Source organism: Mirounga angustirostris, unplaced genomic scaffold (genome assembly GCF_029215605.1).
Source record: "Mirounga angustirostris isolate CCGP_5_RB_7025 unplaced genomic scaffold, mMirAng1.0.hap1 SCAF_4, whole genome shotgun sequence".
NCBI classification, from domain to species: domain Eukaryota; kingdom Metazoa; phylum Chordata; class Mammalia; order Carnivora; family Phocidae; genus Mirounga; species Mirounga angustirostris.
The window spans coordinates 182,739,271-182,752,561 of NW_026991712.1; the positions used below are offsets into that span (position 1 = coordinate 182,739,271).

Sequence of the window (13,291 nt, forward strand, 5' to 3'; positions counted from 1 at the left end):
CTCAGAAAGAGGGGGCAGGAGAAAAATGTCATGGGCTTGTGCCCCTCACATTGAGAAGCCCTGGTCACAGATATAAATAGGCACAGTACATAGTAGCTCTATTTGCAAGGTGAGGACTTCATTTTTTCCCTTTGTATACTTTCCAAATTAAGTACTTAGTATACAAACAGTAGATAGATTCATAAAATTTATAATTTATAGGGGCACCTGGGTGGCTCAGTGGGTTGAGCGTCTGACTCTTGGTTTCAGCTCAGGTCATGATCTCAGGGTCGTGAGCTCAAGCCCCACACTGGGGTCTATGCTCAGCAAAGAGTCGGCTTGGGACTCTCCCTCTCCCTCTGCCCCTCCCCGCCCCCGACTCGTGCACATGCACGCTCCCTTTCTAAAAATAAATAAATAAATCTTTACATATATATATATTTTTTAAATAAAATGTAAAAGCTGTGACAAGAGGACAAAACCGCAAGTACCCACCAGACAGTTACAGAATAGGATTCTCACCTCTGCAGCTCCCCTGTCTGACCCTTCCAGATCTCTCTGCCCACTGTCTCATCTCTGAAGCATGCTGAATTTTGTCATTATTGCCTTATTTTTCTTCATAGTTTTACCCGTGTCTTTGTATGGCATAAAGAATACAGAGAACAGCTTTGCATGCTTTGAAATCTATATAAATACACCGATTTCTTTTTTGAGTTGCTTGTATAGCTACAGTTTGTTTATAATTTGTGTGTGTGCACATAGTAATTCTTTGCTATATTCTATTTTATGTAAATCTACCATGATTTATTTATCCATTCCCCTGTTGACGGATACTGGGGTTGATTCCAGTTTTTTGCTCTAAGAAAAAATCATGCTGCTAAGAGCGTTTAAATGCCCAAGTGGTGCCTGGGAGGCTCAGTCGGTTAAGCATCTGACTCTCGATCTCAGCTCAGGTCTTTGATCTCAGGGTCGTGAGTTCAAGGCCCTTGCATGAAGCCTACTTACTAAAAAAAAAAAGTCTAAATGCCCCCATCTTCAGCAGCCGTTTCAGTGGTAGATTAAATGATAGCAGGTTATAGAGACACATGATTGGGCATGAGTGAGATATGCAGCTCACAGAATGCATCCTGAGAAAGGGTAGGTTAAGAACTACTGAGCAGGGTGCCTGGGTGGCTCAGTTGGTTAAGCAACTGCCTTCGGCTCAGGTCATGATCCTGGAGTCCCTGGATCGAATCCCGCATCGGGCTCCCTGCTCGGCAGGGAGCCTGCTTCTCCCTCTGACCCTCCCCCCTCTCATGTGCTCTCTCTCTCTCATTCTCTCTGTCTCAAATAAATAAATAAAATCTTTAAAAAAAAAAAAAAAAAGAACTACTGAGCAGTCCATCTCTAAGGTTAGAGCACCTGGTATGGAGGTGGAGAAGTACTGCTGAAGAACCGGCCTTATCCTCCATCTACAGCCACACTGGGAAGCACTCTGGATACTGTGTTATGAAGTTTACACCTGGAGTCTGATCTAACTAATTATGGCTTATCCCAGAAAAGACTTAAAGAGACCTCATTCTGATTGTCAGCTAGAAAAACACATTCAGATTTAAAAGAATTTCTTTCAAAAGTCTTTCTTTCCAAACCTCCACTTTGTTCCTTCCTCCATCCCAAATTTTCATTAATGGACATGAAGTCATTCTTTGTACCAGTTGTGATGTGCACCGTTTCATTTAGAAATGTACATGTGTGAACGAAATAGCCTTTTAAAATGTACCATGTTAGTAATTAACAGGAGAAAAAAAAAAAAAACCGAGTCCCTTCTGTCCCACTAAGATTTGGGCACTAAAAAACAAACAAACCCTGGGCAAAAGAAGATTTGATAAATACATGAAAGAGACTTACCAAAGGGCCAGCTAGAGACAGACTCCTGTGGTTAAAGACGAAGCAAACGTTTACAATTTAATCACCTAAAGGACTGTGTCGGAACCAGCTTTATCTACCCTCCGGTTTTTCAGAGGGGAATTCATGCAGTTTCAAAGTCTCCAGATTTACCATAAATGTGAGCAGTTCAACCATTAATTCTGCCCCACTTTCCTTCTTAAGATTAATTAGACCAAAAAAAAAAAAAAAAAAAAAAGCTTCCAAAGTGGGTGAAACTTGGAATATAATGGGATATTTTTAAACAAAGCCATTTGTATGCACTTGGGTCTCCAAAATGTCAAGGCAGTAACATTTATCTGTGCCATGGAAAATATTCTCTCTGAGACCAGAAAGTGCTTAAATAAAACTGCTACTACTCAGTTTTCAGATTTGGCACGTTCCCTAAAGTACTCTTCACCCTCTTCTACTTTTTCGTAAGAGACCTTATGGCAGGAACATTCCATTGCATTCCATGTGCAATCAGCTATAATTCCTGTGAGCAACAGTCCAGGCCAGCTTGCCAGCACAGCAGTCTTTTAATACAGCTAACACATGTGCCTATAGCAAATTTATTTCATTTTTTGCAACAAAATGCATGCTTTCTCCCAATATTAAGCCCAACTTTTTTTTAAATAAGCCATTAATACTTTCTAACAGAGCATATAGTTTGCTTAGAATCTCTCATATAAAATTATTTGGATTGTATTTTAGTCAAATTACTAAGAAATTGCCACATAAAATTGAAGAGAAAAAGAAAACATTAGTTGAAAACTGAAACCGCCAAAAATTCTAGAGGAAAAAGTCTCTCATACAATTAATTAGTTTTCCAAGAAATACCTTTCAAAAGAACCCAAAATTACCCCAAAACTTCTGAGCCATAACAAAGTAAATAGTCAGTTAGAAAACCAACCCTACTTTTCCCAAAGCTAGTTCATCAAATGAGGATTTTTGTTTTAGTAGACTAATGTTAATTTAAGAGTCACAAACTTCTGGGGGTGCCTGGCTGGCTCAGTTGGTAGAGCTCACGAGTCTTGGTCTTGGGGTCGTTGAGTTCAAGCCCCACGCTGGGGATGGAGCCTACTTTCAAAAAAAGTCAATAAATGAATTAAATAAATGTATGTATGCATGTATGTCACAAATTTCTCCTGCTAAATGTTTATGTGCAGAGAGGCAATGTGGTATAGCCAGATGAAGGTCAGGAATACCATGTCTAGTCCTAACACTGATAAGTTCTAAAAAGCTGCAATTCTGACATTTTCCCCAAACATACTGGATGTTTAGTTTAAATCCTCCTTATTCCACAAGGTCCAGCTGAAATGCCCTATCATCTACAAATCTTACATGTGCCCTTTGCCAAACTCACTTCTGCACTTTTTAAAAACCCTTGTTTATGGCAATTATCACTTTGATCACTTTTACTTTCTATTGAGTTTATTTCAGTATGTCTTGTGTCTTCTACCACACACTTTTAAACCTCTTAAAGGCAGGGTCCTATAGTACATACAACTCTGTGATTCCTATAGACTCACATTAGAGCAAACTCTCAAAAGAGAAAGGAAAAGAAAGGGTAAGGCAGAGCAGAGCCACCCAGTCTGTTGTCTACAACAGTTTTGAACAAAATATCATGAAAAACCATTTGGGAGTTCAGCACTGTGCTTCACATGGTCCAAAGATTGGTTCTCATATGACTAGTACAATATGCCCAGGCCTACTATAACCAAATTATTACTTTGAATAAAAACTAGTCATTTCTTCATTAATATTTCATAAAAAGATAAATCAATATATCCAATAATTCTGGAGAGATTTTTGTGGGAGATAAGCAAGATTGGTGAATAGAACTTATATCCTCGGGGCGCCTGGGTGGCTCAGATGGTTAAGCGTCTGCCTTCGGCTCAAGTCATGATCCCAGGGTCCTGGGATCGAGTCCGGCATCGGGCTCCTTGCTAGGCGGGGAGCCTGCTTCTCCCTCTGCGTCTGCCTCTCTCTCTGACTCTCATGAATAAATAAATAAAAACATTTAAAAAAAATTTTTAAAAAAAGAACTTATATCCTCACAAACTATAAAATTTACGGCCCTATCCTCAGAAGGCATACAACTAGGGATCTTATTTTCTCCTTCAGTTTGCTACCTACTACAAGTGAAAAAATTTGACATTCTTTATCCAGAGTTAATAACATATTTGGATAATTTTACTTTTTTCCCCTAAATTGACAGTATTTTCTATACAACCAAAACAACAAGGTCAAAAAGAAATCTATAGATCTTAGAAACAATGAGCTCTAACACCTTTTTTGTAATCCATTAATAATTTCTTATGAGCTTTTAATCTGTATGATAAAAAAAAAATAGCAAAGTCAGAAAATCTAGCAGACCCAGATCTATTTCTCAAACTATCCAGAACTACAGAAAAACTTTCAATTTTACTACATACTATAATAGTGTTCTTCTCCTACATGGTCAGTTGATTTTTTTTTTTTTTTTTGGTATTCTATTTAGTACTCAGCATACCATTATATATATAGTAGACATAAAACCCTATTAATTTACACGGATATTCTTTCATGCTAAAATCTCAAAGGAAACAACTATTACAAATTATAAACATGAACTGTATTATTCAGGTATTTAAAACATACGCTGCTGGGGGAAGGGGTAAGAAATAAATAAAACATACAAATCAGTCAAGACTGAAAAATAAGCTAATATTATAACTTACCACTAATTAAAATGGTAAAAAAACTATCTTAGAAAAAGATGTTGCCGCTTACACTATCTCTGAAGGGTAATGAAACACAAGTTGCTTCTGGGGAGAGGAACAGGTTGGTCCTCTACATGAGAGGAAGTGTTTTAACTGTATATTCTTTGTACCTTTTGAATTTTATACCACGTGAATGAAGGTTTCACCTAATCACAAAAATAAAAACTGTGGGGGGGCGCCTGGGTGGCTCAGTTGGTTAAGCGACTGCCTTCGGCTCAGGTCATGATCCTGGAGTCCCGGGATCGAGTCCCGCATCGGGCTCCCCGCTCAGCAGGGAGTCTGCTTCTCTTTCTGACCCTTCCCCCTCTCATGCTCTCTCTCTATCTCATTCTCTCTCTCAAATAAATAAATAAAATCTTTAAAAAAAAAAAAAAACTGTGGGGAAATGAACACAATGCTATTTGACTTTGACAATGAATATAAACTTATAGCCAATTTAAGATGTGGGCATTCTAAAATGATCTGTCATCAAGGAAAAAAAACACTAGTATCATTATTTATATTAATAAAACTTTCCATTTGTTTTTGTTATATAATAAATTGATTTTCACATTTCATGAATATGGCCTTTTAATACTCATTCTCTACTTACAAGTTTTTAGTAAGATTTGCAACCCTATAAGTAAAGTAGCAACAGATACCCATGACACTGGGGATTTCTCCTGGATAGTTCAGTATGCAAAACATATCACAGAGAAAAGTAGTTCTTTTTAGGATTAATTCTGGCTCCTGATCGAGGATTTCCTAAAGTCTACCTTTTAAAAGAACTTGTGATACATACCAGCATTTTTAGAGGCAATGCCAACAGCCAAAAATGCCTCCAAACTAAGTTATAATTAAATACTTTTTGCAGAGAGAAACAAGAGCTCAATAATCAGGATTTAGTGGGTTCACTTAAGCAGCACATATACTAAAACTGGACTGCTACAAATCAGCATGGCCCCTGTGCAAAGATTTACTTATATTCTATGTGAAATGTAACTCTTAAAATGAAGCACAAGTAACAACATAGCTTAAATGAGTGACATTTAAGAGCATAAACATTTGTTCTCAGGGCACCTGGGTGGCTCAGTCGGTTAAGCGTCTAAACTTTAGCTCAGGTCACCATCTTGGGGCCTCCAGCAGGGAGTCTGCTTATCCCTCTGCCCCTTCCCATCTCCCCCCGCCCTCCGGCTTGTGTTCTCTCTCAAATAAATAAATAAATTTGTTTATAAACAAACAAACAAACATTTGTTCTCTAGTTCAATTACAAATCTAGCTCAAACTTTAAGGAGCAAATGATCAATACTGACATTTCTTTAAAAATTTAAAAATTTCGGGGCGCCTGGGTAGCTCAGTCATTAAGCGTCTGCCTTCGGCTCAGGTCATGATCCCAGGGTCCTGGGATTGAGCCCCGCATCAGGCTCCCTGCTCAGCAGGAAGCCTGCTTCTCCCTCTCCCACTCCCCACTGCTTGTGTTCCCTCTCTCGCTGTGTCTCTCTCTGTCAAAGTAAATAGACAAAATCTTCAAAAAAAAATTTAAAATTTTCATACCCTATAAAGTTCACCTTTCACCCATTTAAAGTGTACAATTCAATGCTAAATTTTGCATCTTTTTCTTTTACAATTACTCATAGGATATAATTCATGGACTCATATCTTTAAAAAAATCTAATAAAGAGGCAAACTCATAGTAACAGAGAACAGAATGGTGGTTACCAGAGGGTAGGGATGGGGACAAAGGAGAGATACTGATCAAAGGATACAAACTGTTAGTCCTGAGATGAATAAGTTCTGGAGACCTAATGTGCAGCATAGTGACTATAGTTAATAATAAAGTATTGTATATTTAAAATTTGCTGAGAAATAGATCTCCAGTGTTTGTTTGTTTGTTGTTTATCAATTAGAGAGAGAGAGGGAGAGAGCACAAGCAGGGGGAGCAGCAGGCAGAGGAAGAAGCAGGCTCCCCGCTGAACAAGGAGCCCAATGCGGGACTCGATCCCAGGACCCTGGGATCATGACCTGAGCTGAAGGCAGACGCTCAACTGACTGAGCCACCCAGGCGTCCCAGATCTCCAGTGTTTTCACCACGCGCACACCAAAAAAGGGTAACTATGAGAGGTGATGGATACATTAATTAGTGTGGATTGTGGTAATCATTTTGCAATGTATACATATATCAGAACATCACAATGTACACCTTAAATATATACAATTTTATTTCCCACTGATAGAATCCTCTAGAGAACACTGGCAAATGGCCTACAAATAGATGAAATCAGAATGGTTTCCCCAACAACTCAGCATTAACTTGTGTCTGGGAGAGCAACGATTCTGCTTTATCACAAAGTTGTAGGTTTCAAGACAGTAGAACCTACTGCTACTTTAGTAATTTGCCTACAGATCCATTTCAAGGCATTATTAATGCAAGTACAAAATAAACCAGCTTAAGTCATTTTTCACCTAAGCAATTATATATGAAGAAAGAAGCTAGAAAGCAAGGACTTAAATTTCAATAATAAATCCTCTTATTTGTAAAAAAATTATAAGCAAATTATTACTTATAATCTTAGTAATAAATTTACAAGTTTATTATTGATTGTAGCTAAATCTGTTGTTCAACTCAAAGAACCATTGTAAGGAAGGAGAGTAAGTTAAGACCATCTTGGCAAGCTCAAGTACCATTTAAAATCAAGAAAGAAAAATAATCTTAGAGCCTCAATAGATACATTTCACATCATGATTAAGTAAAAAAATCACTGCTTATACCTTTACTATCATTAAGATCTAAATTAGTGTAGTTCTCCAGGGATTTCTCAATTGTAAAGAACAAAATAAACAGTCCATATTTAAATATGCTACAGCAAATATCACAGGGATCATATCACAGGGACCATTTAGTGGATCATTCAGAATAGCAAAGTTCAAAGTGTTACTATCCAAATGTTCATTTATTCTGTTCACAGTAAGGGAAAAGAAAAAGGACAGGGGACGCCTGGGTGGCTCAGATGGTTAAGCGTCTGCCTTCGGCTCAGGTCACGATCCCAGGGTCCTGGGATCGAGTCCCGCATCGGGCTCCCTGCTAGGCAGGAAGCCTGCTTCTCCCTCTGCCTCTCTCTATCTCTCTCTCATGAAAGAAAGGAAAGAAAGGAAGGAAGGAAGGAAAGGAAGGAAAGGAAGGAAAGGAAGGAAAGGAAGGAAGGAAGGAAAGAAAGAAAGAAAGAAAGAGGACAGGAAGATGAGATATAATTGATAGAAAATAACATGAACTCACTGGTCGAGTTGCCTTGCATCTGAATGATGCACTTGGACTCTTTGCTGGTCTCTCGAGAATTGAAGGGCCGAACCCGCACAGCCACCTTCACTGAGGCTCCCGACATTCTGATGGTCTTGTTATATATATGCAGTCCAGAAATAAAAAATCAAATCTTCTTTTGAAGTTATGTTCAAGTTTCCTTGAAAAAGAAAGCAATCCCACACAGGTAGTCAGAATTAAAGAAAGCACAGGCTAAGTCTCAGGACTATTTCTATTTCCGTTTCTAAAAACTTCATCCCTTTTCTTCCCATAGATCTTCTATTCTCAAAAATTTCCAAATAGAAAATTAAAGACTGAAACTTATTTTCCTATTCCATATCTCTTTCCCATACCTAAAAAGTCCCTAAACTTAATAATAATAAAATAGTAACAATAATAATAGTAACAATAATAATAAATATAATTGCAAAGTAACAGGCATCTTTCTTGCTCTCTGTTTTTCTGGATCAATCTTCAGTAATATATGAAAAACACCAAACGCTGGGGCGTCTGGGTGGCTCAGTCGGAAGCGTCTGCCTTCGGCTCAGGTCACGATCCCAGGGTCCTGGGTTCAAGCCCCACATCAGGCTCCCTGCTCACAGGGAAGCTGGCTTCTCCCTCTCCCACTCCCCCTGCTGTGTGTGGTCCTGCTCTCGCTATCTCTCTGTCAAATAAATAAATAAAATCTTAAAAAAAAACAACAACAAATGTTTATCTGTTAAAGAGAGTTCCTTACACAAGTAACTTCCCATCTGCAAAACCCCTTATTACCTTCCTTTAAAGAAATGCTCTGAACTTCCTATACTTCGATTGCAGTTTGAAACATTCAGTTACATGATATATAATTAAACAGCAAAGGACAAAAATAAGCTCCAGCAGCTCCTTCCACTTCTAAGTACCCAGGGATTCCTTTAATTTCCACATGTATCTCATGTGACCCTTTAAACCATCCTTTATGAGCAGAGAAGTTTCCAGAGAAGGTTCTACCCTCAGATGTGCCACTGACTCATGGCAAAATCATATCACTACATTTCACTACTGAGTGAAGCCACAGGGAAAAATGTGAACATTTTTCAGAGGAATAGTTTCCCTCCCAACAGAACAAAATAAATACTATTCTGTGAAAAGAACCCACGTAAGCTCCACAAGAAACGAAAGATCTCAATCTGCACTCTATCCATTCTATAAACGTCTTCAAGAGGAACCAAACAAAAGAAAAAACTGAAAAGAAAACCACATATAAGTCCAATTATCAGGGAACCCCAATAAAACTTCAATCTCATTTTTCCCACATAATTAGCGATTAGCAATCCTAAACTACAGCTGCACAACTACTAATGCTTTCCAATAAGAAAAGGCAAAAATCAATCAAAACAAAACAAAATAAAAACCAAAAGCCACTCTCTACCTCATTACCCTTATTTTCCTAATAGCACTATTTGAAATTCTTGTTTTTTTGGAACGCGGCTATTGTCCATCTCTCACACCTCCGTCCAAAAGCTCAGAGATCTTGTTTGCTACCACTCAGACCAGTGCCTGATGAAAGAGCTCAATAAATGTTTGCTGAAGGAGTGAATTAATAAATTGCAGCTGACCACTGAACAACATGGGCTTGAAATGCGCAGGTCCACTTGCACGTGGATTTTTTTCGACAAATACTGTACAGTATTGTAAATATATTTTCTCTTCATTATAATTTTCTTAACATATTCTTTTCTCTTTTTTGTAAGAATATAGTATATAACACATATACCATACAAAATGTCTGTTAATCAACTCGTTATATTATCAGTAAGACTTCTGGTCAACAGTGGACTGATAGCAGTTAAATTTTGGGGAGTCACGAGTTACGTATCGATTTTCCCCTACAAGGGGGAGGGGAAGGGAAGGGCACCCCCTAATGTCTACATTGTTCAAGGGTTAACTGTATATTTCCCAGTTGTGAGAATTATCTGTTCAAGTCCTTTGCCTGGTTTGCTGACATTTTTTGGTTTTGTTTCAAATAATTGTAATATTTATTGATATTAATCTTTTTTATATTTGCTGTGATGTTTTTCCAGTCTGTTTCCCATTTCACTTAACATTAAACAGATGGTTCTTGTTTAATATATCAAACATTTATTGTAATCACATTTATCAAATGAAAGTTTAGAGTTATTAACACTCCCAGTCAATACAGCATCACCTATAGTCACTAGCTGAGTACTTTGCCAAAAGAGTGGATGAAGTATTCAGAAAAAGCAAGACATAGAACACATTTCAATCCCCCCCTACAAAGTTCACTGTGATATACAGCCACATCTGAACACTCAACATGCTCCATTATCTTCTCCCCCAAACTAGCAATCTCTGCCAATCTTCCCATTTCTATCTGACCCCATACCATACATCTTGCAGTCATCTTTGTTTTTCTCTTTGAATCCTTTTATTAGTGTTAACATTATTAATGACATACCATATCAAAACTTTTAAAACATAATACATATTGCTATTAATTCCTTCCTCTCATTCCCATTGCCATTACCCTAACCCACTGCCACTGCCTAATCTAGTCCTCACTACCTCATGCCTACCATACTTGGAATAGTGGAACTGATCTTTGAGTTTTTCATTCAAATCCAATAGTCCTTTTTAGGTATTCGAATCCAATAGTCCATTTATCCATAGGTAAATACATTCATGTGACTGCATTCTATCTTGTACTGTTCTTTAATAGCTTCCCAAAGTGAAACTCCTATTGCCTTGAAAAACTCTTTGAACTTGGGCTCCTTGAAAAAATGGCTAATTCCAAGGCTGGGCAAGAAATTTCAAGATGATCCTGGGACATTTTATTGTGATCACAAGCAAGAAATCTAACACAGATGAATAGAGTCATGGCAAAAGGACACAAGTGCCAACTTAAAGGGGCTCCCAAACATGGAATTACAGCATAAAGATAAATACGTTCATACAAACCACAAATGGATTGAAGAACATCAAATATATAAATTCACAAGTTCATAATACTTTTAAAAAGCCTCATTATTCTGAAAACTGGCAGACAAAAGAAGTAAGCATACACCCAGTCTGTATATCCTATATAAACTATACTCCAGGACAGCCAAATAGTCAATGAGGGCAAGTTCTTCTCACACACAAAAAAAAGTCTGGCTAATAACTGCAGAAGAGATGACAGAATTGGAATGTCACCATTTTCCAACCCTACTGATATAAAGGCTCTCTGCAACAATCGTGACTGGCTACAAAAAAAAAAAAAAAAAAAAAAAGCCCTAGATGAATGGTTGGTTGATGTGGGAACATTTTATTGCTAGGATTAGAAGGACAGTAACTGAGCCAATTAATCAATCTTAACATCACTAAAAGTGGGACACCTAGGTGGTCTACGCTTCCACATGTACTACAGCGGGAAACACACAGCACCACCTAGGAAGCATTCTTATCCCACCCCCTTAAAAAAAAAAAAATGAAGAAAATGAGCCTCAGCTCAGACTACCAGTTACAGGACACATAGGGGAGCAAATGAAAAATTTAAATGATACCTGAAAGATACAATCAGCCAAACCCAGAATACAGAAAAATCTATAGGTCATGTCACGCAGTTTCTTAAAATAAATAGCATGGGGGGGTGTAATAAAAAAGACTTGTGTTAGTTACCAACCAAATGCAATGATTTTTTTTAATCAAGAAACTCCGCAAAAAAAACATTTCTTAGATAGCAGATTAGTCTGAACATAGATCGGGTATCAGATAATGTTAAGAAATTTGTTAGGGGAAGATAGAAGAAGCAAGTTTGCCAAAATGACAATTATAGAATATTTAGATATTTAAGTTAAAAAAACAAAACCTTTTTCTTTTGTATTCTATCCAAGCCTGCCAAAGCGTTGAATGCTGCTGACTGATTTAGAAACAGACAACAAAGGCTGAAACGTCCTGGATTTAGATATAAAGAACCATGCATTTGTAACTAGGAACCAAAACACTAACCAGACCGCCAACACCTACTTGCTTCTTCTATCCATCTAATCATCAACTGCTAAATTACACAGCTTCTACCTATAAAATTTATTTCCATTTCTACCCCTGCCATCCCTTTTAGATCTTCAATAATTCTTACCCAAGACTATTAACCTTACCACTTTCTCTTGCTTCTACGCCAAACCTACTGCACAATACTGCCACGTTCATCTACTCCATCCGTACCATGCAGTACTGACAAACTGGTCTTCCTGAAGCACAGGTCTGTTCATATCAGTGTCCACTTAAAAATCCTCAAAATTCCTCTACTGTCTCCCAAGCAGTGACTGCACTTCCCACACTGGCGTTCAATGTGTCCTGCAACATAAACCACCTATTTTTACAAGCCCACAAACACTGCCTTCCATCCACATTCCTTAACAACCACCCACCAGAGGGCTTCCTGAAAGTATCTCATGCTTTTCTGTCCCTGTGCCTTTGCTCCTGAAGGAACACTGTGCCCTTCTCCCTCTACCATTCTTCTCAAAATCCAATTTATTCTTCTAAGATCTTCTTGTATGCCACCTATGTCTATAGCCTTCACAGAATCTCCCCACCTCCCAAACTAAATGCTAATGCTTCTCCATTTATTACTACTCAGCTCACTGACCTTACCGAGGTCAAGGAAGTTACTTACTTTTCTTATCTTTACTATATATTTTAAGTTCCTTGTGGATAAGAACTGAATTTCAGTCATGTTTCTAATCCCCTAGATACAGGGTCTTGAATATGGTAGTTAAAATATTTTGGTTGAAGTCCTGGTTATTTTGTCAACAGGCTGATGCCCGAATGGCATTAATAAAAACCATAAGTTGTTTCAAAATAGAGACAAGTCGTTTGATCAAAAGGAAAAAGGATAAAATTAATTTCAAATTCCTTCCTAATTAAAAAAGCTAACAGTCATTCTTTTTTGGAAATAATAAGTACATTTTAAAATTACTTCCCCCCCAAATAAATAAATAACAAAATCACTTTTCTCAAATAATTTGAACCTAAATATGTATTTTTTCTGATTTTACTGTCTTAAGGTAAAACTGTAACCACCTTCACGAGTTAAAATTTTACACAGTAGGGGCGCCTCAGTGGCTCAGTCAGGTAAGCGACTGCCTTCAGTTTAGGTCATGATCCTGGGGTCCAGGGATGAAGCCCCGCATCTGGCTCTCTGCTCAGCGGGGAGTTGGCTTCTCCCTCTGCCCCTCTCCCCTGCTCATGCTCGTGTGCATGTGCGCGCGCTCTCTCTCTCTCTAATAAATAAAAATCTTAAAAAAATTTTTTACATAGTAATAGGAAACTAGAGTTAAATGAACTACAGAAAGTGTTACTTTGTTACCTCTCTACTACTATAAACAGTATCTTT

General features: G+C 37.9%; 1 protein-coding gene across 7 annotated transcripts in view; it reads right to left on the reverse strand.

Annotated features, from left to right (window-relative positions):
• KIF1B (kinesin family member 1B) overlaps positions 1-13,291 on the reverse strand; it is a 142,535-nt gene that overhangs the window by 119,864 nt on the left and 9,380 nt on the right. For all 7 annotated transcript variants that reach the window (XM_045898724.3, XM_045898727.3, XM_045898728.3 and 4 more), the window contains exon 2: positions 7,900-8,080. In XM_045898724.3, the coding sequence (XP_045754680.2) occupies positions 7,900-8,005 (106 nt within the window). In that variant the 5' untranslated portion in view covers positions 8,006-8,080. The remainder of the gene's footprint in view (positions 1-7,899; positions 8,081-13,291) is intronic.